Here is a 26,046-nt window from a genome sequence, read left to right on the forward strand (position 1 = left end):
GATGAATCCTCTGACCATAATTCCTTGATAACTTCTGCGAACGATTTGATTACAACACCTTTCATACTAGAAATACTAGTATTGATATCTTCCATGTATGCATCGTTTTTAAGGTATTCCAGCAACCATCCCGTGTTTGATAAACATTGGATTATACTGTTCATGAAACAGGTGTTTCCAAGATTTTTTAAACCATTGAACCAAGAGTTTTGATTGAAGAATGTATCACCGATCTATTGTTGCAACTACGTTTGCCACTACTATCTTCTTCTAAGTAAACACGGATAGGATGATTCATCCCTCCATTGGACTGGTAGGATAAAGAATTCGAAGCAAAACTGCTCAAAACTGAATTAGATATTAGTTCGTTTGAGGGCTCAGCCAGAGGACCAAACTCAGCCTCTTTTAGAGTTCCTACTTTCTTTTCTGCCAAAGGTTGACGGTTTTGCTGCGAGTCTTCCACCAAACTGCACAACTCCAGTTCTTGCACTGTCTGTACATGCCGATACATTTTGTTCATGGGAAACATTGATAATTCACTTAGAGTTTTTGATTGAGGAATTGTACCTAAACATGAAGTTGCATTTCCTCTTTGAATCAGAATGCTAATTTTTTGAATCAAGAAAGAGGTAGCTCTTGGGTCATTCGTTTCTTTGGATATCCTAATGCCGATTTCACGAATGAACTCCAATGCTTGGGGGCCTTAGGTACCAAATGTTTCGATTCCTATTGCATAAAAAATGAAATTATCTACCAAATAATTGTATTTCCGTGTTTTTGACAATTCCGCTGATGAAGCTGCTGCACCGCTGGATACAGAAGTCGAAGGAACGTGATGACATCATTTACAGCTTGATGACGGGAAAAGCGCCCGGGGCTATATCTACAACTCAATCCATGATATCCTCGGGTGTCTACTTCCACTCCACACTTGCATTTGTGATGAACAGAAATATTGGAACCTAGTCGAAGGCCTACTGCAACTCTAAAAGATTCATTGTCTAATAATGTACCTAGGGATGTAACTGGTAAGGCATCCAACCAAGCACCTGCATGTTTTGACCACACTGCTTTTATACGTGCCTTATCTATAGGAGATTTAGCCAAGTCTAACAAATTATTCAAGGCATTTCTTATAAGAGGACTATCCCAGGTTTGTTGAAGATTTTTTCTGGTTCTTGGTACTTCTAGATCAGTTCGTGAGATCCATAGTTGTTCGGCCTCGTTCAAATTGTTATCCGATGGAAAGGAGGGTGGTAAAATTGAATCTATCATATTGATCACACTATAACTCGAAGAGAGGAAGGTAGGTAGTGAAAGATCAGTGATTGTACGAATGCCTAAACCTTCATAAGATGCAGGAAGGGAAGCCTGATGCCATGCATTGCTTTCCAATTGATCATTCAATAAAAGTCGAAGAGTGTTACGAATTTCTTCATCAAACTTAATCAGATAAGTTTGGTGATGCCAGGTTGGAAAACATCTCATGAGATGGAGGAGCTTTGGAATAGTCAAACAGTTTTTGAGAAGATGGAAAGCTACGTGTCTTGGAAGAGTATGAACACGAGAAGACATAATTCTGAAATTATGTAATTTTTCCTCAAAAAAAGTGATGAATGATTCTTTTGTGAGAGGGGAACCAAGAAGAATTAAACTATTCCTTTCAATTATTTTGATTCCAGGAGCAACGTCATTGAATTTTCTCGAAATATTTAAATCAGGTTCACTTTGAAAATGAAGTTCACATTTATGGAAGTTTAGTTCAAACCCAATTTCCTTTGACTTTTTAATAACAGACGAAAGGGCATTGAGAACTTCCTTATAGTCTCCTCCCAGAGAACCGTCATCTAAATACCAAGCATTGAACTCTGTTTTTAAATTTTTGATGATATTGTCTATAGACAGGCAAAAGAGAGCAGGTGCTAATGGATCCCCTTGCTGCACTCCACGCTCTGATGATATTGTGTTTTGATCAAATGTCAGTATTGAAGGCTGGTAGTAGCATTGAAATACAAAAGGATATAACTCTGGAACACTATTTTGAACCGATTTCAAGATGAAGTCCTGATTCAGCATATTGAAAGCATTCTCATAATCCAATTTAAGAAAAACTGTTCCTTCCTTGGACTCGTCTTCATTAATATATCTTCGGGCAGCATGGGATACGGCTTCACAACCACTTGGAGATCCAAAACCATTTTGAAATGGACGAAAAATATTTCCTAATTTTTCCTTCAGCTTGAATGAAGCCAGTTTTGCAGCTAAACGGTGAAACACATTGCCGACGGCAATCGGTCTAATTCCACCATCTTTCTTTTCCAAAGCACATAATGAAGCACCAAATAAAATGGGACAAATTTCTTGGTTCACAGTACCTGATAGCAAAACATTACAAAGGGCTGTTAGCGATGATAAAATTTTCGATGCAGCAGAACCAGCACTATAACTTATCAAGTCCTGCAGATGAGATGGCCTCAGAGAATCCAAACCTCCAGAGGAACTAGTACGAAAAGACATAATTGCTTGACGAACTTCATTCTCATTTACTACTAAATGACTAGTTGAAAAGGAGTTAGTTTGGTAACAAATTCCAGTTTTTGACTGAGGATGCTTGGACTGGAGTTCACGAAAGGTTTCCGTGCTAAAATTTGCCAGTTTGTCATCAGAACATAAAATTTTCACAGCTCCTGAAAGACCTCCATCTGATACTTTATTGATCACCATCTTGATTAGTGTAGACCCCGATTTTTAGATTTCTTGATAAATTTTATTTCAGCATGTTCCAATGTTGTTTGTTTCAAGTTTTTTTTATAATACTTGCTAGAGATATTTTGCGTTTGCCATTATCATATGGAATTTTGAAGTTTTTGTTACCAAATGAAAGAAGTTTCTCCCAGGATTCGATGGAATTGTATGTGACACATTCATCGATGGTATTCGAGAGGACAGAAGCATACCTAGTTCCTTGAAAATCTTTCCATAGTTCCTCGTATATTGGTGGTATGGAGTTGAGATGTATTTATCTTGGTTTTTGTCCTTTCTGAAAGTCGAGATTTCGTTCATGCTTAACCTAAACTTCTTTTTCCTTATTATGTCATCTACAATGCCCCTCGTGAAACGTTAGTGGCTGCTATTTCCTGTATTGTACGTCTTTTTTTGTGAACCTATCATGTGTTAGAGGGAAAGTCAATATTAAGTCTTGAACTTTTTCTTTTTCTTTCTGAATCTTGTCAAATCAAGTTCACGGAGCTTTCTGCATTCATTTCGTCTTTGAACATCGAAGTCGATTCCAATATTCTATGCTTCTATAAAACGTTTTATATTGAGTCCTCTCACTGGTATAATATCCTTTTCAGGTCAATAATCGTAATTAAAAGGTTCAGATTCTGTTGTACAATCATAGAAGATATTGTATTTCCTCCATACAGTGTGAATAGTAATTGTTATTACATTAATAGATTGTCAAAATTTTTCTATCTGTGACTTACTGAGATTCCTGCACCAATTGTTGCTTTCATTTACATGTTCATGGACAAAAATTATCATCAATTGCAAATGACAGAGGTCACTCACTATTAAATTTGTTGAGACCTCAACGAAAGTATCCATTTATGATACACTGTTTGGAACCATTGGTGTAGTAATGAATATTACTGGAGTTTTTTCCCAACAACAAATCGTTATTTTCAACACCTCGACACGTGTTTTGATCACCAAGTGATCATCTTCAAAGAGGAAGATTAAAACTAAGACCTAGTTCGAGCTAATCCTATTTATGCTATAAAGGTAACTCATACAGGTAAACCATCCAGGCGTACCAACCATACAGGTATACCAACCTAAATTAATTTTACAATTTTGCCTTATCTATTATTTTTCAATATACAGTACGATGCAAATGTATGGAATAAATTCGATATTTACAAAATGAGCGTCTTTCGGAAGAAATCCAAAAACAGGTCAACTTTAATTTTTGACGGCCCATCTCATGATATTCATATGAAAGACGTTTCGTCACCGGTGTTGGCGTGATGACGTAATCGACAATTTTTTTTAAATGCAAACAGGGGTCATGTGGCACCTCATTCAAAAGGTCTACTAATCATCTATTCAACGGTATATCCATGCCAATATTCATTTATACAAGATGAACCAAAACATGTTATTTATTGAAGTACAATAAAATTATAATAAATGATCAAATTGATGACCTTCAGCTATGATGCAATGTGAAAGCCGGGCACTGAATTCATTTCTAACGTTTCCGAGAACTTCGGGGGTTATTTGTGCACATCAAGTTTTTGGACTTCTGAAATTGATTTTCTACCACTTTTAGGGAGATCTTTAACATGGCCCGTTTCTCGAAACTTTTTCTCAATTTTACTTATTGTTGATTGAGAAACGGGTTCTCGGTTGGGGTATTTCGCATTGAATAAATCACGAACTTCTGCCTGAGTCCTTACTTCATCTCCACAGCCAATCATAATTAAAATTTCGATTCTTTGGGTTTCTGTTACTGTCATTGCCAGATTATAAGTGATTTAAATATTTTTCTAGAAATAATGTCAACCGCTTCAATGATACTTCACTTCAATGACATTGACTAATCTCAAGTAGAGTGTAGGACTTTTATCACCATTTCTTTTTTCTAATCAACAAAAACAATAGAAGACAGTACGATACTTTATTCTCAGTGGCGGTGCATAGCATTATTTGGTTCAACGAATTACTATTATTTGTAATTCCAGTCTTCTGAATACATAATTTCGGTTGACCCTGTATTAATACATATTGAAACCATTATACCGTTGAATAGACGACTAGTAGACCTTTTGAATGGGGTGCCACATGACCCCTGTTTGCATTTAAAAAAATTGTCGATTACGTCATCACGCCAACACTGGTGACGAAACGTCTTTCATATGAATATCATGAGATGGGCCGTCAAAAATTAAAGTTGACTTGTTTTTGGATTTCTTCCGAAAGACGCTCCTTTGGTGAATATCGAATTTATTCCATACATTTGCATCGTACTGTATGTTTATATAAAACAATTTTCAGCTATATAAAAAGAATTTCACAATATTGCCTATCCAAATTTATTTTTGCAATGTGTCCTTATGTACTAATCAGTAAACCCAACAACATTATTTTATTTTATTTTAACAAGCTATATAGTTTGCCCTTTGGTATAGGTCCGTCATCGTTATTCATAATATTATTGTGTTTACTTATTTCTACACTCTCATAGGCATCTAGTTGCCAGTTGTTAACTTGTCTAACTAATCTTAATGAACTGAAGTCTATGGAATGGTTTTGTTGCAAAATATGATGGGCGACTGCTGATTTTTCAGGTCTTCCATATTTTAAGTGTGCTATGTGTTCCCTATATCTTACTTTAATAGATCTTTTTGTCTGTCCATAATATTTTGCATCGCAGTCCTTACATTCAATTTCGTAAATTCCAGACTTTTCCGAATTCTTGACTTTGTCTTTTGGACTTCCCAAAAGGCTCTGTAGTATATGACTTGTTTCAAAAACCACCTTCATACCTAGTTCCTTGAAAATCTTTCCACAGTTCCTCGTATGTTGGTGGTATGGAATTGAGATGTATTTATCTTGGTTTTTGTCCTTTCTGAAAGTCGAGATTACGTTCATTCCTAACCTAAACTTCTTTTTCCTTATTATGCCATTAGTGGCTGTTATTTCCTGTATTGTACGTATTTTTTTTGTGAACCTATCATGTGTTAGAGGGAAAGTCAAAAGACGATGCTCTAAAAAATTCAACCCAGCACGTTTGTGCTGTCCACAGTGATGTGAACTGTCAGGAATATATCTGTACGTGATGTTTCTTTTCTAAATATATCGTATTCTAACCCTCCATATTGGCTCCTCATCACCAAAACGTCAAGAAATGTTAGTTGTCCCTCATTTTCTAACTCACATGTGAATTTTATTGATGCACATCTATTATTTGAAATGGAAAAAAGTCGTTAATATTCGATTTTTTGATATCGAATATCGCGAAAATATCATCCACATACCTTAGCCAAATCCTAGGAAAATACTTTGACTTTTCTCTGGTTTCCATTTCGTATTCATGATCGAACACCAGGCACAGCTGTTTTGACATAATTTAGGTCGCACGAGTGATGCCAGGCTGAAACATGAATGCACTCTAGACTCAACTGTAAAGTAGTAAAGGGCGATGATATTTTCCTTTGGAAAATGCCATCTACCAGATTGACAGAAGACTCAAATATACCAAATATACACGAGGCTCCCCAAGGCGATCGCAAAGCATCGATCGCCGAATGAGGTTTGTTCTCTGTCTTTCTCTGCAGCTTCCACTACAAGGCAACAGGCTAATAACCAAAGCACAAAAAAACATGAAACAACATCAGGAACTGTTGGTCTTTTCAGTGGTGCCACGAATACATTGTTGAACCTAAAGAGATAAGCTTGAATAGCTGCAAATACCGACATTTCTCCATACAACCCTCCATTCAGGGAATTTACAGAAGACTCAACCCACGTGTATCATAGATAAAGAAAACTCCCAAACGGGGACCATTGCAAACGTAATTTGTCTTCTATCTTTTCTACAGCTTTCACTGCAAGGTAAATGGTTGAAACCAGAGCCCAAAACGACAGTTTTGCAACAAGCCGCCTTTGGGAGCGTCGTTTATCATTGACTTGAATGTTTTATTGATCCCATGGATGTCGCCATAAGAAGATATGTCGTCAAGATTTTTTCAATGGTGAAATCAATTGAATTCCATGGGAGAATTTCAGTACCGATTGCTATGAATCATTTGTTTTCTTCATATGTTGTATTTATTTTTGAACGATTTTATTCAGCTTGCCCTGTTTTGGTGAAATTTAGTAATGAAAGTGGTTGACATATTTGGTCACACATTCAGATATGATGACAATTCAATATAATGAATTCTTAACATTGAATATCCAAAATGTCCGCAGCTACGAAATGGCTGATTACATATTTTTTCACAACCACCTCATTATGGTTATGAAATGACAGGGCTGAACTAGTAGAATAGTAGTACACTTTGAAAAAGATGCAAATTAAAGATGGCCAGGACTGAAAAATGTATTAGGGAGATAGATTTCAAAATAAACCTTGTAACACTGAGGCACTCAATGAACTAAACAGAATTAGAAACTGAAATTTTGAAAATAAAAAAAGGGAAAAAAATATGTTAAACGGTTTTATTGAGAAAAAAAGTGATTTACATAATGTACTGAAATCAAAAAAATCATTGCGAAGGGCACAGGTAGCAGTCGTCATACCACTCTCCTCATTAATCTACAGTATTGATCAGATAAAATATAAATAAATCGTTGGGCGTAGTATTTACATATTTACTCACGCACAAGGATTTATTATTTTTTCATCTAATCAATAACGTAAATTGCTGAGGAGAGTGATGTGATGACTGCTACCTAGGACCTTCCGAGTTATTTTTTGGTATTCAGTATATTATCTACATCATTATTATCTTTTTTTTCAATGAAACCATTCAACATGAACAATGTTTTTACTTATTTTATTCATATTGAAGATATATCAACGATGTGTAGATGAAAGATAACAGCTACCCTATTCAAAATAAACAAAATATAATGAATGAAAGTTATAGTAATGAAAGTTATGTTAACAAAAATAATTACAACGTACCAAGTTATTTTAAAAAATGCCATGGCATATACCAGGTAATTCAAAAGTTATAGAAATATTTATGACGAAAAAAGTTGTTTATTTATCATATAATGTATCCTACTCGATCATATGAAGGGAATGGACATTCATTCAAATATTCTTCAGAATAATGTATTCTCATTTTCTGATAATAATTTTATCAAGTGACGATTTTTTATACAGGGGCAACCAAACCTCGTCATCACTTTTTCTCATCTTTCTATGGAACATTCCATAAACAAGACAATGTCAAATTAGCCTTATCAAACGGAAATGTACCTATTCTTTGAGAAAAACTGGTGGAATGAAAGCAACAAGGCTTTTTGCATTTTTCAGCTGGAAAAGCAGTTAAAAAAAGGAACTCGAACACTTTTAAAGATCAGAAATCGATAGCAGTTGTTTAATCTATCATTTTGATATACGCACAAATCAATTCTAAAATTAAAATGACAAAATGAAAACGATTTTTCATTCAATGCTGGCAAAAAAAGAATCAAAAACCATTTTTGAAAGCTTGAATTCATAGCAGATATTCAAGTGATATTCCATTTTAAGCTAAGTCTATCAACAAAGTAGACATTGAACTTCAAAGGAATAGAACGAAAAACTTCTATGATATCATTCTTTTTGTCTGGTGCTGTTGGTTCCTCTCGATAGACCTTCCCATCAACATATCGCCATACATATCTAGGGGCGTGATGTCTGAGGATTGTGCAGGCCACTGAATGGGTATACTTCTTTCGATTCATTTTCAAATTTTCTAATGCAATTGAAAATCTTCTGTGGATTCAAACTTCTCAAAATTGTTTGACATTTTTGTTTCTTCAGTCATTGATTAAAAAAACTTAATTAATTGTTGATTCAATTTTTCTCTAAAAAAGTCTTTTTCAATGGAGAAATCAAAGTTCTTCATCATTATTTTTGGGGTTTTTCACACTTTCCACAACCTGAAAAAAAGCAGTAAGAAAAAAAAAACTTTATTATTATTTAATGCAGTACTTTTCACAAACAATGTTCTATATATCGGTAACTTGTCAGTTTTTGACTGTCAAATTGTGTGATGAAAATCCCAAAATGGTCGATAAAAGTTTTTTTAATTATATATTAGGAATTAGATAAATTTCTGATAGATAAAAATAGTCGTATCCTCTCTTTTTGAAAAATTCATCATAATCTTATTACAAAGTGTTCCATTCCCATTCGAGTTTTTTCTCAATCTTGAATAAGGAAGCCACTATTGTTTACGCACATATCGATGGAGACAGAATTTCACTGAATATCATAAAAAAACATTTTTTGAAGGTTTTTACATTTCTGTTATACGATGTGATCTTTGTCGTGAAATAATCACCAAATGAATAAAGATTGCTGGATTTCATATATATTTACATGTGAAATTTTGAAATTGTTGAATATTTTTTATTAAATTAGTATTTTATTCAATATTACTCAAACATCAACAAATCACTTTTGAAAATGAAATTTCAAAACTGTCCCTTTCACTACTGTGAAATACGTTTGAATTGAATGTCCCTTCAGATGAATTTCTATTGCCTCTTCAGAATTCCTTTGTATAGATGGCCATTTAGAAGCAAATAAGAATCGAAAGTGCATTATGCATTCAGCCCAAGCTTTTCGCGAATACTTCGTTCTGAATGTATAATTTTGTCGCTGAATAGCAGGAGATTGTGAATTGAAATAGTTAATTGCATTTCCGAAGAAATAAATACAGCAGGGGGATAAGACAAATTTTAATTAACAAACTGAGAGGTCGCAGCTAAATTAATTTTATAAGTGTACGGAATAATATTCAACTGATTTTGATACATACTTTTTTTCAAAAATGTTGCTTGGGTAACAGGATCAATTATTAATAAAATCATTGAGATTTCTTGTAGCTTAATTAAAAATTTATAAAATTATTACAATATGTTAAAACAACGATAAAAATAAAATAAATACAACAATAAAAATTAATTGGCGCTCCGGGGCGACTTCATTGATTCCAGTGGCGCATTTGCTTTTTCAGCTGCAGGAAAACCCGGAAAAACCTGCAGCACCACATCATCTGAAGATCTTGATCTAACAATGCCCTCTCTCTCATAAAACAAAATGTAGGGTGTCTCCAGAGGCTCCAATAAATTCAATGCATCACCAGAACACTTCGTGACACGACTATCGTCAAACTTAAACCAGTCCGTTTCTTCTTTGACCAAGGCGTAATAATGACCACATTCAACGCCAGAACCACAGTGAACAATGACTGCCTGAATATTATAACAGTGGTCTGCTAGGTTGAAATGTTCATCTATTTCGAACCTTCCAAAGAGTTTCTTGCTTCCGTTAGAGGTTGAGTCTTGTTAATACAATGTTTTTATGTTGTTCACGCCATATTTTCAGTAAGATCGGTTTCTCTATTCAAAAAATAATTTATTTTTGTGTTTTTGAAATTCATTAATACATTCATTCATACTTAATGCGCAAGAATCAACGTTTTGTATGCAATAGCTTTTGTGGAAGGTATGCGACTAATAAGAGGCGTAGAAGTCTGCCCTATTTATGTTTTGAAACAATCTGTGTATCAAATTTTTATATTGTGTTTAATTTTTGTTAATACAAAATTGGAGTCTTGACTTTACTAATAAAACGTTTCTTCAGTCGTTTTTTGATCTAGAGCAAGCGGTACATGCGCCCAGTTGGAATGACTAGCCCTTGATGTACGAAGCGAAGGGCGCAGGTAGGTTCTTGATTTCCTTTTCATGAACAGCGTAATTCAATGTTTATCAAATACGAGATGGTTATTGGAATATTTGAAAAACGATGAATTCATGAAAGACATCAATACTAGTATTTCTAGTAAGGAGGGTGCTTTAATCAAAGCGTTTGCAGAAGTCATCAGGGAGTTGTGGTCAGAAGATTCATTTGATAGAGTAGTAAATACAGCCTCCTTAAAAAATCAGATTGAAAGTTTTTCTCCTCGATTCATGGGTAATTCCCATCAAGACGCCCAGGACTTTCTTCGTTATCCTTTAGATGGTTTGAATGTAGACGTTAATATAATTAATGAGAAATCTAAACCGGTCTTAACGGAGATTGACGAAAAATTGAGCGATAGCGGAAATGTACAAAAGTCATGACTCACATATATGAGGATACATTACTCTAAGATTGTAGATAATTTCGTTGGTCGATTGAAATCTACCTTTGATCCTTTCTGGGATTTGTCTCTCTCCATACCACAAAGAAACGACCAATTGAGTTTGTGGCAATGCTTGGATTCGTTTACAAGAGAAGAAACTTTGGATGGAAATGAAAAACCGACGTGTTCGAAATGCAACGAAAGGAGAAAATGCACAAAGTCCCTATCAATCCACAAGTTTCCCTATATTTTAGTCATACATTTTAAAAGATTCTCTCCAACGGAAGGTAGAGGCAAATTGAATGATGTCATCGAATTTCCTCTAGAAGGATTGGATATGGACAATTTTGCAGCAGAAAATGTGGCTACTTGTTGTTATAATCTATATGCAATTTTAAATCACAGTGGGACTACTAACAGAGGGCATTATACAGCACACTGCAGACACCCGTATAGTGGCGCGTGGCACAAATACAACTATTCACATGTGTCACCAATTTCACCAAAATCGCTTGTGAATGGGGAAGCATACGTCCTCTTTTATGAAAAGGATGGAACAAAATCGCACTTTTAAGCTAATAGAGCAATTATTTTTTATTTTTTGTTAAGTTCTGTTACCGTTATATATTATACTATATATATAAACTATATAATATACTGTTAATACTTTAGAATTAAATTGAGTGAAGAGTGCTTCCCAATGGCATGTGTTGTAGTGATGTGTTTGTTATGACACTATGTAGGATTTTCGAAGCTCAATTATAAGTGCTGAAAAAGGTCACAGTATTGAAAATAAATGGTCACTGTACAAAAAATTTGTGTCAATGTTTTGAAATTTTCCTTTGTTTTCCAATGATAACCTCAGTAGGAAATATAACGATTTTACGAATTTTCATGATCCTATGATGATGATTCTACCAAACAGAATCATCAAGATATAGGATCATGAAAATACAGAAAAATATAGATCATGGAATACAGAAAAACTGTAAAAAAGACTATAGTTAGTTGAAATTACCAATTTCAAAATAAGATTTCACATAATCCACTTTCAAATAATATCAATAGATACCCCAAAAGACGGAATTTATTCTTATGGATGATTCTCAAAAATTTTACTCGAATCACCACTACGTGATCCCTATACGAAGCCAGGCACAGAAAAGACCCTTTCAAAACTTCATCCTTTACGATATCGGTCCAAAGTTCAAGCGATTCAACCACCTGGTACGAGAGGCAATAGAGATCCACAAACATACGTATAATTTCAAGACATAAGAAGAAGCGGTGAACCTCAATGAAATATGGAATCCCATTCTAAGAAGTTCAAGGATATGTGTGATTGATGACTTGTTTACTTTATGGTAATTCATGATCACTTAAATGAAATGAATAATAAACATTTTTGTCTAAATACCACTAGTAGATTTTATTTATACGACTAGTGGTATTTAGACAAAAGTATTTGTTATTCATTTTATTTGAGTTCAAGGATAGTAAACAGCATGATGATAACAGATAAAAAATAGTCAATGAATGTTAACAACAAATTACCTAATCCAGGTGCAGATATCAGCACTCCAAACAACCAGACACAGCATGAATACGCGTTACGAAACCGTAATTTTCAGTCATCGGATAGTAATCCAGGATGTATAAAGCTCTGAAGAAGCTAGCCACTCGTGCCAGTAAAAGAAATTCCAGAAAATCCACGGCTTTCGAACCCGAAAAATAGTGACACCCAAAACAATATGGACTTTGAATAGGTGTCGATGTCCGAGAATGAATTATTGAGATAATGCTGAAGTCTGCTCAGAAGTATGCCAGATCTGTGAAAAAAGGAAATAAATATTTCGAGTAATTGGTATGTTACAATCTACAATTCAAAATTGGAAAAAAGGTGTTTCTTTGTGTTCAGATTGTCCTGCAAACAATATAAAAACTGAAAAGCGGAAAAATGAAATATTTAACTAAATAATTTAAAAATAGTTATGATTTTTTTTAGAAATTACAAGTTTTTGTTTCGGTACACATCAATTGATTATGGTGTCAGTTCTCAAATATTAGGTAATTATTTATAAATAAAGGACTTTACTAAATCGTTAAGTTCATTCTGGAAGGTCGGTGAAACTGTTATTCGACAAAAAAATACTCTATTCACTAAAATTCAGGATAATAATTGGAATTTTACTTTTGTTTTGTAAAATTGGATGATTTTTTGAGAATTTCATCGAACCACTCTATTTTATTGGAATGATGAGGATGGAAGAAAGATGAGGCTGGATATGATTTACAGACAGCAAGCTAATGTTCATATGCTCTGTTGGGAACTTTTCTGTTCGTACGGCCGATGTAAGATCGCGAAAACATTTCCCATACATTATCGATGGTATGTGAACAGGATATATTCGATTTCAGATACCTTGACAGTTGGCGAAGTGTTTTTGGAAACTCATCAAATTGATATACGATCTGAATTCATCGGGTAATTGGTAAGAAAAGCTGCTGTTGAATGTGACAGGAAGATAGGTATAACTAGTAGTTTACAATTTCAGGTACCAAGTTTGTTAGTATTAGAGAAAGTGAGTCTGCTGAAGTAATATTCAATACTCTGAATATTTGATAAGATATTTACTTCAAGACTCAACCATCCAGAGTGATTTATTTGGGTCGATAAATGAACATATTCAAGAATGTCATACTAAAGTCCTAAACATGAGTTCTCATTTGCAAGTGATGAGAGTTGGTATGTAATAAGTCAAGCCCGTGAACGTTGTCACAGAATGAAATTTAAAGACATTTTGAGTTTTGAGGAGAACACAATCAGGTTTAGTTTCAATTTGTGTACAGATAAGATATCGAAGGAGTTATGTTATGTTAGATTTGGTGAGATTATTGTCAAAATTGAATTAGGGTTCAAATAGATTATTTGTTCGAAATTCACACGTGAAAGTTTCTATAGAAGAGAGAAAAATCTCAAACTATTCTTCGATGTTTCAGACTATCAAGGTTGCAAGTAATGTTCGCGTCTCAAATCAGGCGGATGGCTCTTTTCTGAATGGAATCCAGCAGCTTCAGGGTATGCTTAGGAGTGGAGCTCCATAAATGCGAACAATACTCCAAAGATGGTCTGATCTGAGCTTTATAAAGCACCAAAAGTTACTGAGGTGTTCCAAACCAGAAGTAACCTTTGCAATTCCAGCGAAATGATACACATGTGCCAATACACATTGATGTTCATGTAACCCACAACAAACTTATCCAAGCAGACAGTGGATTTGTCTGTCCTAACATTATTATATCTGGTTCGAAGAAATGTATCTTTTTGGAGAAAAGTGATACCTAGGTTTTTTGTGGCATTGAATTGAACCTGGTTACTTTCACCCCAAGTCGAAATCAATTGTAGATCCTGGTGTCGGTGAAAATGTGTATTCTGGAATCCAAATATAATGACGTCATCAGAAAAGCAATATATTGGATACTTGTTTTTTCCAATAAGTCATTGATATACAACAAAAATAGGGTTGAAGACAATATGGATCCCTGGGGAACACTAGCGTTGATGGTAAAAGTATTCGAGAGATATCCATGATCGCTCAAGCCTTCGAAATATTCAAGGATACGGTGATTTATGGCTTTCTTAATGATTTTCGATATCACTGATAGCAAAGCGACTGGTTTATAGTTATTTGGAAGATTTTTCTTAACTATTTTAGGAATAGGCTGAAACCGAGCAATTTCCCAACAAGAAAGATAAACCCTTTTTTGTGTGACAGGTTGATAGGGCTGCAAAATATCGGTATTAGTTCATTTGCGCACTTTTCAAGTACGATGACAGGAACTTCATCAGGGCCAGACGGCTTGTTGATATTGAACTATTTCAAAATTCGTCTCACTAGACGTTGTCGAAAAGTAATTTCAGGTCTTATGAATTCTAGTGTGGGGATAGTGGATGGTGCCTTTCCCAGAAAATCGACTGTGGAGTGGGACGCGAAATGTTCAGCTAATTCTATGGATGTTTTTGCAATTTAATCATCTGCTTGTGTTGGTGTGAATTGTGGATTTTATAAAGTTTTGATTAGCAGTTCTAGCTACCGACCAGAACGATCTAGACCCGTTGGGATTGGCAAGCAGTCATTCCTAATTCTCTGATTGTGAAGTTCTCTGCTTCCATTTATTCTACGTTTGAAACTGTTGCGAGCATTCACAAACCTTTGTTGCATTTTCTGAGAACATTTACTATAGTAATTTATATTTTTCACTCTCAGAAATTAGAGATTTCAACGAACAGAAAGCACACCGACTTTTTGAAAAAGCTGATATTTCGACGCGAGAATTTTTGTTTGAAAATTAGGGTGCTTTTCTGATATTGAGTCAAAATAAGGTGGAAAAATAATTATTTCTAATCAAATAAATCACAGTATATTTGGGACATGAATAGGTAAGTTTTCACCAAATTCGTAGGAAATTTTTTTTTGAAAAAGAGAAAAATAAAAAACCGAAAACTTGGTCATTTGAATTTTTCTCATAAATTTTGAGGTTATGTGAAAAAATTGTAGGTGTAAAAGTTGTAGATCTTTCTGTTACCTACAACTTCGCAATTTTATTTTTTCGATAGGACTTTTGCCGGAAATCAAAATAAACCATTTTTTACCCTCAAAAACTCATCCCCTTCCATTTCCCGAACTCGGATCGCCCGTAATTTATTTTTCCTTTGATTTTTATCGTATCCCCTTCTTTTCTAATGGGTTTCATCATACTGTTTTTTTTTTGGTTTCAAAAATTCGACCCAGGTCTAATGAATTTCATAATGAATATTCATTTCCGCAGATTCGAAAAGAAAATTACGAACCGGCAATCATTCTGAATAGTTTCATCAAATTCATCTGGAATCGATAGAAATTTGTAAAAACATCCTATTTTTACCAGCTTTAAAGACAACACGTGCAGTTTAATGAAAGTTGTTCAGGGAAAAATACCAGTGGTATACATACAATGACGTGACGACAAAAATTTGATATACTGGGAGTAACATAGGTTCGTTAAAATATTCACGTGACGTATTCCGGAAAAAAATTTAAAACAAAATTCTATACAAACTTATGTCCAGAAGTACTTCATTTCGGAAAATACTGGGTGTTAAAATTGAATTTTTTGTTCGTTTTTCAAAAATAACTCTTGCAAAAAAAGAGTTATTTGCACGAAATTCAGTACCCGTACTTTTCTTGACGTGGGAAATGATAATTTTGCATTCAATTTATTTCAAATTCCCGTTAATTTTTGACAGTGAACTTTTGTACGTTTCATGAAAAAATCTAATTTCCACACCTTTTCCAAGTTAAAAAGGTACACTTTCTCAACAACGCTAAAAGTTATCGTTTTCGAAATATTTACAATTTTCTATATCGATGCATATTACTGAGCTCCTAGGGCGCTAAGTGATGTTGCTTAGAACATAACAAAACTGAGTATGTGGCGGATGTCGTCAAAATAAACATTTTCCTGTTATTTATCGAAAAAGCATTCGTTTTCGAGATACAAATAACTAAAATTGCAGAAACCTTATGACAAAAACCAACCATGTTTTGAAAATTTCAATAATTTGTATCTCGAAAACGAATGATTTTTCGATGAACATTTCATAGAAAAAAGTTGTTTATTTTGACGAAATACACCACATAACTAGTTTTTGTACTGTTCTCAGCAACTTCACTTAGCGCCTTAGGAGGTAATATCGATGCATATAGAAAATGTAAATATCTCGAAAACGATCACCTCCAGAGTTGTTGAGGAAGTGTACGTTTTTTACTTGGGAAAGGTGTAGGAATTTGTTTTTTTTTTTTTCATTGAAGGTACCTAAAGTTTACTATCAAAAATATTAGGGCAATTTGAAATAAATAATGAGAGCGTACGCAGCGCCCTCTAGATGTTACATGAAAATTATTACAAAATTATGATTCCTCATATTAAAAAAAAAACAACGGGTACCAAATTTTGTGCAAATAACTTATTTTTTGCAAAAGTTATTTAAAAAAAAACGAACAAAAAAATTAAATTTCAACACCTTGTATCTTCGAAACGAAGCATTTCTGGTCATAGGTTTATATATACTTTTTCCTTAAAATCGTCTCAGGAATACGTCACTTTAATATTTAAACGTACTTGTGTTACACCCTGTATTAGTCATTTCATTATATAATAATTTTTGAGTGTTTCGACCTTCACCAATCTGAAATAATGTTGATGAAAACTCTGATTGCCTTGAAATTAAATCTTTAATATTTTGTTGCTGAATTTGTTCGTTAATCTCGATACAATTGGAGAAAACAATCCTTGAAATAATCTATCTGTTTCTGAAGAGCATGTGCTAAATCCCGGATTCTTCCAGTGATGAAACAAACAGACAAAAAAGTTAATTGCCGTTTCAGAGATAGCAGTTCAAGAAATTAAATAGAGTGTGTTCATTCAATCCTTAAATTGCGCGATAAAACTAGGGGTCCGTGTGATAAATGCCTGTCATTTGGGTAATCTGCCGAGGATGTTTTAATTTGCCAGGAAAATAAATCCCTTATCTTTACCAATTCTCATTATTACCCTTTTTCTTGTGTGTTCTGCAAATATTAATTTTCTGGAAAAGACGGTTTCAATCATCTCCCGGAACGAAATGAGCTAGCTCTCCATCGAAGGAATAATTAGTTTTTCACAATTAAAAACGATATTGCGTTATTATTTAATTTTTATTTTTTTCACTTTTGAATAACTGGAATAGTCTTTTATGAACTTAATTTAAAAACGTCTTCATACTGAACGTTTATAATACAAAATAGAAAATTGTCAAACATTTCAGAAGTAATTGTGTTAAAGTAGAGAAAAAACTAGTGAAAAAATGGCTCGTATTGAAATAGAGTTATTCAATCGATATTACAGTATGATATAATGAAATAAATTGATAAGACTAAACATATTTTTTTCGCGATCTAAGCGATTTTCATGTAGGGGAGTCCAGGAAAGTTGAACTCCTTTCTACTCGAATACGCATAAACTTCGAACTATGCCTTGAATTTTACCCAATGATATATAAAAATATTGGCAAATATTTATTATTATGTAATGTCAAAGTGGATATTAATATCTTGAGTTACCTGTAATCACTTTTTCTCAGAAAGTTACTTTCAGATAAAAACTGAAAGAAACTCAAGAAACAACTACTTTCATATAAACAACAAAAAAGTACTTTCGAAACAAATACTCTCAAATGAACATTTAATTTTACGAAAATCACTTTTTCTATTCAGTTCGCACTCCAAACATCCGTTATGGAATTGAATGAGGTATTATTCATAGGAACGCTTCACAAATATAGTATATGAAACAGTTGGATCATCCCCAATGGCAGACTTCGATATTTCGATATAATACGATAAAGTACTCATTCCTTTCGCAACATTAGGACTTTATGTCATGGACTAGAAAAATCTACTCGTGTCACGATGACAGTACTTAAATACGTTCATACGCTTATTCAATTCAATCCCAGCAATAGAGATCTTCAATGTTACTATCTCCGTTCGGGTTTGAAGGCCGTCGCAGTTTGAAACTGAATCCTGTTTCGCCAGCACGAGTGACTGGCTTCTTCAGAGATTTATTAATCTTGAGTCATCGATCGGGAGGAGAAAATTAAGACTAGTATTGGACTATTACAGAGACAGGTATAATGAATTGAGAAAAAAAAACTTATAAACTGCATGTTTAGAACTTTGCTTTACACCTAACCACTTGGAGTCAGCTTCATCCCTGCTTATTAGATAGAGCTTGCTTCATTTCCTATGCTTTAAAGTACAGACTTCCTCCAATCCTGATAAACTGGACGGACCTTGTATAGAAAGCCATTGTTGGAATTGCAAAAAAGGACAACCTCAAAAGGAATATACAAGTAGGATCTACTTCATTTAATAATTTTGCCTTGCACAACGTTTTCTTCTTTTTAACGTATAAGGAACATTTCATATCTCCAAGAATACTCCATGAAACCGTAAGAGCAAGTAGTAGTATTTTTTAGTTAGCACCTAGAACATTGTAAATATTAGGCATTCAAATTATAATTAGTTTAAATCAAAACTAAATACTTACCAAGACGTCTCACCCAATAGTATATATTATACTAACGGGGAAAACATTCGTAAATAATATTAATCTTGTATTATTTGAAACATCTATTTATTTATATATATTTCATTTATACTTGCAATTGCATATGCACCATACTGCACTTATTCAGACATTTGACAGATTCAATTTGTGAATATAGAATCGATCAGCTGATCGACCATGGATCCATAGAGTTCAAGAATACGTTCAATACGTTCCGATATACTGACGGCCCTAACTTTCGGAAATTCTATCCAGGGTTACATTGTTCCGTGAAAAGGGTACTTACCTAAAGAGGGAAGTAAATAAATATTGTTTTCGATATCTTTAGTGTCAAATAATAACCTCTATCGTGGAATGAGTCTGTTGAAAACACTTTTCTCACACTAGAAATACCTAATATTGAAGCATCAAATTTTACGTTACTGAAAACCATGGTGAATTACATCATCAAAAACCACGGTAATTATCATAGGTAGAGAAAATGAGTGAATCTACCTAAATTTCTTAATTGCTGTATGTTAACCAATTCGTTTGAAATTGAAGTGCATTGAACCCTACGTAATTCAGATCAAATTTTGAGCTAAATTATGTGGATATTCTGTTTTTGAATAAATGTTTCATTTCACTCACATATTATACAAAATATGGTGAAGTATTTTTTCTGGAATCAGTGTTTATAAAGCAAATTCATACCGAAGTTGAAACATCCGATATTTATTCGATTCCATTTGAATGGTTCTCACCGTCAAATATTCATCAATGAATATCGTATTCACGATTTGCAAGCTCTGACTGTCATCTCTTTCAACTTAGACTTGACTTCCTCTCAGTCACAGATACGTGAATGAATCACGGGCGACAAATATAGCTGAGCCGAAAGTCCCAAATATTAACTTATGATACCGTAACTTTGTCTTTCATTCGCAAAAACGTTTCTCTCGACTAAAAGCAAAGTTTCTCTTGACGAAATGGGAAAATTGAATTATTTCGGATGCGATTATTGGAAGAAGTTGTAACGAGAAAAGGAAACGAACAGCCGAGAGCTATAAGTAGCTCTACTCTGAATAAATTTCGTTCACAATTGCATCCTGAATATGGAATTTCTATCAAGAATACAGCCGAGAGGTATTTACTTTCGGGGGCATTAATTGGCTTCGTATTTCGTTGGCGAACTATGTTAACGCGAAAAAATGAGAAGAAAGGAATTCATTGACCAAAATGAATATTGGCAAAGAAAACGGATGATTTTATTCATACTCTGAATACAGGAACATTCTGATAAAGCCCTAAATTGTTGTTCAACATCCGTATGTCCCGTTAAACCAACAAATATTATTCCAGAAAGAAATAGCATCTAGCTTTGAATCGTCTCTTATGAAATAAATGGCAAGTAGTTGCAAACTGATGAAAGTGTTGACGTGAAAGTCGTAACCACACTTGCAAACGCAGTGTGGTTGCTGAGTGTGCATTTCTTTTCCATATAGCTAAAGACACCGAATCACACCAAATATTTGTTACTTCAATTACAAGCCAGACCAGACACACCGAATGTAAAAAAAATTTATGACACATGTGACTAAATAGTAATAATGATTCAAATATTGTTTCTTCATTGAGTTGCGCTTGATATTTCTAAGGCCTTTGAACATGTTTGGCATGAGGGTTTGCTGACCAAACCGTTACATATCTCTCGAATAATTTCACCATCAACGCTGGTGTTCCCCAGGGATCCATATTATTTCCAACCCTCTTTTCATTGTATATCGACGATTTATTGAAAAAAAAACAAGGATCCAATATACCAATATATTGTTTTGCTGACGACAGCACACTTGTCTCGTTATTCCATTTGGATTCCAGGACATCCACTACGGAGGCACATCTTACCGGCAGCATGAGGTTGTATATTCTGATGGGGATCTAGAAGTGATTTCGAATTGGAGTCAAATTAAGTAAGTTGAATTCAATGCCACAAAATCCCAGTCATCGGTTTTCTCCAAGAAGGTATATGTGTCCGAACCCAATATAATAATGTCAGGTCAGCCAATTCCGCTTTTTGCTTCAATAAGTTTGTTGAGAGTTAAAATGGACACCAATATGTCTCGGCACAATCATGTCGCCGGAACTGCAAAGGCTGCTTCTCAAAAACTTGGAGCGCTGTTCCGAACCAGAAAACTGTACACACCTCAGCAACTTTTAATGCTTTATAAAGCACAAATCAGACCTTCTTTGGAGTATTGTTCCCATGTATGGAGCTCTGCCCTCAAACATATCCTGAAGTTGCTGGATTCCATCCAGAAAAGAGCCATTCACCTGATTGGAGACGCGAACATCACGTGCAACCTTGATAGCCTGGAACATCGAAAAAAGGTTGGAGATTTGTCTCTCTTCTATAGATACTTTCACGGCAGGTGTTCAAGTGACTTGGCACATTTGATTCCACCAAGAGCGGTAAATATCAGAAATACGATACGGACTGTAGTTGTTCATCGTTTTGAGGTTCAACTCAGTACACCTCGATCTTCACTGTTCAAGAACCCTTCCATCTAGAGAATAAACTTCCCGAGAACGTTTTACCAAATGGATTTAAATTCAAGCGATTCAAATCCAATGAGAAGCGCTATTTTCGCACCGCACCGCGCTCTGAAAGCGCCTTGAGGATTTTCCTGTAGTGCTTATGTTTTGTCCTTTAAAAAAGTCATTACATTTGAAATCCTTTGACTGATCACAATTTCATGATCTTAGACTATTTCCTTTTCTGGCGAAACTTTCAAAATTGACAAAATGATCAAGGCTTTCGCGGCCGAGGTTTTCAGTGTAACTTTTTTTCGTGTTTGAAAGCCGTCGTTTTTTGGAATTTCTTTCTGACGATACGATGGCGCGACCCACTCATGCTAGTCATTCGCGCTAGCGAAACGTCAGGAAGGAATTCCAAAAATCAACGGCTTTCAAATTTAAAAAATAGTGACACCTTCAAAACTGACTTGCATTTCACTTTTTATGAAACCGGGAAATTTACATGAATTGCATATAATGACAATATAATGACAATGTCAATCTGGCAATGAATCATTGATAGTTAATGATGTCAGTGTACTTCATCAGTTCGGACTTCCATTGTCTAATATGATATAAAGGGATATGAAATCTCTGAAAGAAACTGTAAAAAAATTGAGAAGATTGGCTGGAAGAACAATTTTATTAGGCAAAAAACTGAAATTATAATGAAATAATATACAGTTTCAGTTTTTTGCTAAATAAAATTGTTCTTTCAGCCAATCTTTTTAAATTTTTTACAGATTATTTCAGGAATTTTAAATCAATTCATATCATAGTAGGCAATGGAAGTCCGAACTGATGAAATGCACCACGAAACATTGTCAACCACCTTCAAACAAATGTCACTGTACTTTTGAACTGAGAGATATGTTCGTGACACTTCATTGAAACTATTTACTTTTTCTCAAAAATAGTTAGTTGGGTTAAATGATCTATTTAAAAAAAAATTTTTTTGTTAAAGTTTCGAATTCCATTAAATGTTTCTTCAGGACTCGAAAAGGAGTGTCTTTGTGTTTTAAAAACATCAGACATATCACATTACATAATAAAAAAATACTAAAATAATAACATTTTCAAGAAAACAAGAACTCTACCAAGGACATGAAGCTAACGAAGTCTCGTTTGTTGGAACTGAAACCTTCTTTTTGAAAAGGATCGTGCTTGAAAACCAATCGAAAAAAAGAAACGGTCCATTGATCGTCGGGTAATGTCGAAACAATTTCAACTCGCGCAATGGAATGACGTCTAAGAACATTTGATAATAGATTCAATTGAATTTGAAATGAATATCGATTTGAATATAATGTAAATATACAGGGTATTCAGAAAATTAAAAAACACATAAGTCAAGGGACAAATGAAAAGTAAAGGATTCATAACGTCGTACAAATTAGGAGCTGGCAAATAACCACACACAAACGTGTTTAGACGCTGTCCTGTATGAGGTGTGACTTCATTTGATTTCATTCAGAAAATGATGATATGATAACCTAAACGCTACAAAAAAATTCAAACCAAAAAATCGAAGATTTTTAGAAAAAAAAGAATCGAAATAATCTCATCCGATATTCTAGATGACATTTTCAAATTGAAAAATATATCGTCACGAATATAATTGATGATTATGATGATAGACGATTTTAAAGATAAATAAATTGTATCTCATGTTCCTAAATAAAAATTTGTGGTTTATGATATCGATAATTTCATAATTTGTATTACTTTCGTATCTATCATGACGAAGAACAATGTAACTACTTCAAATTATTAATCGCTTTCTTTTACTACATCTTGTTTTTGTCTTACTTACCCAAATGAACGCATCCTACTCCAACGTATCATATAATAAGTGCATCATCAGAAACGCAACAATGCTATCTCACTGAAATTTCACAAACAAGTAAAATGTAACATTTCAAATGAAAAAGAACGCTCATAACCTCTAAAGAATACATACACTCCAGCAATTTATCATGCGCTCGCAGGATCTCTATTTGATATGTTTAGAAAAGAATGTAAGGCGACAGTGAAAATAAGAAACAACATTGTAGTTTATTTTTCAACATAAATGTCAGTTAGGCTAGTCTCGTCTTTAATTTTATGATATACTTTGGGAAATGGCTATAGAAATCGCAAATATTGATATTTGAATATTCAAAGTTATCTCAAGAATATTACAATTTATTTATTTTTAGTAAGTGTGATAGACTTCAATTCAAATTTTATCATATACACATTATCTTGAGTGAAATATTTGGCCTGTGAAAAAACATGTTTGCAGAATTTTGAAATTTCGTTAAATATAGTAACAGCAAACTGTTTTCTGAATGAAAATAAATGACAGTGAATTTCACAAATACGCTTCAATTTGAGGAAAATTATGAAAAGTGATTAGTAGTTCATGACTACTTTGAATACGATAAAATAAAAATACTACTGGAAAAATATAATAGAGGTGAATATTTGATAATTTGAATAATTTGAAAAAATAATTGATTGATAGGTGAATTAGACTGATGAAGACCATTTTGTAATATTTCTTGGAATGAAGGTATTTTCATTTTCTAATCCTCAAATCAAATCAATTTTATTTCTTTGCGACAATATGAAATTGTATAAGAACAGTCAGGTAGGTAAGTTAGGCAGGTACGTATGTACAGTACAGAGTCAGGTTAAAAATGATATATAAAGAGTATGTATAATATAGTATATACAAATATAAGTGGATATAAATTATCACACATAAGATGACTAATCAGGTACATGGTTGGTTAGTTGTTTGGAAATATTAATTCATGGAGTATAAACATTTTTCGTGTATTCTCACGTTCCAGACCTTTGAGGGTATGTAACATTAACCGTGGAGTCAATGAAAATACCGAGAAATTTACAGTCTTCATAGACGGATAACTGGGTGTTATTCAGGAATATATCTAAATTTTCATGTTTCTTCTTTGTTGGGTGGAACAGTATTAAATTTGTTTTTTCAGCGTTGAAATACAGACGAATTTCATTAAACCAAACAACTAGTTGTTTCAAGGTAGATTCACAAGTTTTTTTAAGGTATCGAAATGTTTGTGCATACATTGTGCATAAATTGTAAGACCTACGTTTGGAAACGATTTCGTTATTTCAATAATGTATAAAATGAAGAGAACCGGCCTAAGACAGAGCCCTGCGGGACACCCATATCAATTCGAACCTCAGAAGATTTGATGTCCTGAAGCGAGTTGATACTAAAATATTTCAAACTCACAAACTGTGAACGGTATTTAATGAAAGACTCAATCCAACTGAGACAAACACCTCTAATACCATAATTGTATAACTTCGATATGAGAATATCGTGATCAACACAGTCGAAAGCTCGACTCAGGTCACAGAAAATGCCGTAAGGAATCTCTCTTCGATCAATGCGGTCTAGTAGATCGGTAAAATAGTGATTAATAGCAGTTGTGGTTGATTTTTCTCTTCGAAAACCGTGTTGGCTGCTAGTTAAAATGTTAAATTCATTCAAAAAGGCAGTGAGTCTTTCTAAGTAACAATATTCGAAAACTTTTGAGAAGCTGCTGGAAATTGTTATAGGTCTATAATTTTCCAACTTTTTTGGGCATTTTTTTTTATATACAGGTATAACTTTCCCTATTCTGAGATCAGAAGGAAATTTGCCGGTTTTGAAAGAGAGATTCACCAAAATGTTAAAGGCTCAATCACAATGCTAACAATTCTTCTCAGAATGAATATAGGAACTTCATCGGGCCCTGACGAAGATTTATTTTTGAGCTTGTTCCTCAATAAAATTAGCAGTTCATTCGGCAAGTACGGCCTCAAGAAAAAAGTATGAGTTTGAATTTCATGCATTACGTTAGTTATATTAGAAACAGAGAGTTTATTTCTGAGTTCCAGTGGAGCATTTTTAAAACATTTTTGAAAAGGTTGGATATAATGTCCGGATCTTCCACTCTCTCATGATTGTGACAAATTGTGATATTTTTTGTTCATTTTCATAACTATTATTCAATTCAGATATTACTATCCAGGCAGTTTTACCAGGATTGCTAACCATCTGCTAACTTGGGATAATTATTCCATTTAAAATTTTAGAGTTGTTACTCACCCTCGCTAGGGGGTTGAAGGCACAGGTAGAAAAATACATCTAAAATGTGTCCCCCTTAAAAGCAAAATTGACCTGTCCGAGCATTTTTGCGTTAAGTTACAAAAAAAGGAGAAAAGCAAGGTGCATACTTCTCGTTGGACCACTCTGTCGCCAGGACGGTACCCGGAGCGGTCCTGAAGTGATACCCGGCTGGGTGTGGATTAGCAACGGACTGTCCGCTCCTGGGCCGCCTGTCGCACGCAGACCAGAGCCGGCAGGTGCTAGGCCGCCGAGGGTCTATACGGAGCTCCGTCCTCGCTTCCCGAGTTCGGAGCGTCGCGGGTTCCCTGCATTACTGCGATCTTCCTTTTATGCACAAGA

The 26,046-nt window shown here is 34.2% G+C and overlaps 1 protein-coding gene and 1 long non-coding RNA gene across 2 annotated transcripts; both read right to left on the reverse strand.

The window, feature by feature from the left end:
• Nucleotides 1-750: 750 nt before the first annotated feature.
• On the reverse strand, nt 751-2,724 carry LOC141487626 (uncharacterized). Its single transcript, XM_074186788.1, has one exon. It carries the CDS (start codon nt 2,722-2,724, stop codon nt 751-753), a length of 1,974 nt encoding a protein of 657 aa, XP_074042889.1.
• A 3,165-nt stretch (nt 2,725-5,889) lies between these two features.
• LOC141480024 (uncharacterized) lies at nt 5,890-23,707 on the reverse strand. The gene is made up of 3 exons (XR_012464122.1): nt 23,380-23,707; nt 12,414-12,688; nt 5,890-6,160 (listed from the first exon to the last, which is right to left on the reverse strand). It is a non-coding gene; the product is annotated as an uncharacterized lncRNA (long non-coding RNA).
• Nucleotides 23,708-26,046: the final 2,339 nt, after the last annotated feature.

This window comes from Leptinotarsa decemlineata, unplaced genomic scaffold (assembly GCF_025532065.1).
Source record: "Leptinotarsa decemlineata unplaced genomic scaffold, Ldec_3_MD MMD2_P_RNA_scaffold_5, whole genome shotgun sequence".
Lineage (NCBI taxonomy): Eukaryota > Metazoa > Arthropoda > Insecta > Coleoptera > Chrysomelidae > Leptinotarsa > Leptinotarsa decemlineata.

What these genes read in the sequence shown, in the direction of transcription:
- LOC141487626 (XM_074186788.1), bottom strand. Translation starts at nt 2,724, where the DNA reads ATGGTGATCAATAAAGTATCAGATGGAGGTCTTTCAGGAGCTGTGAAA.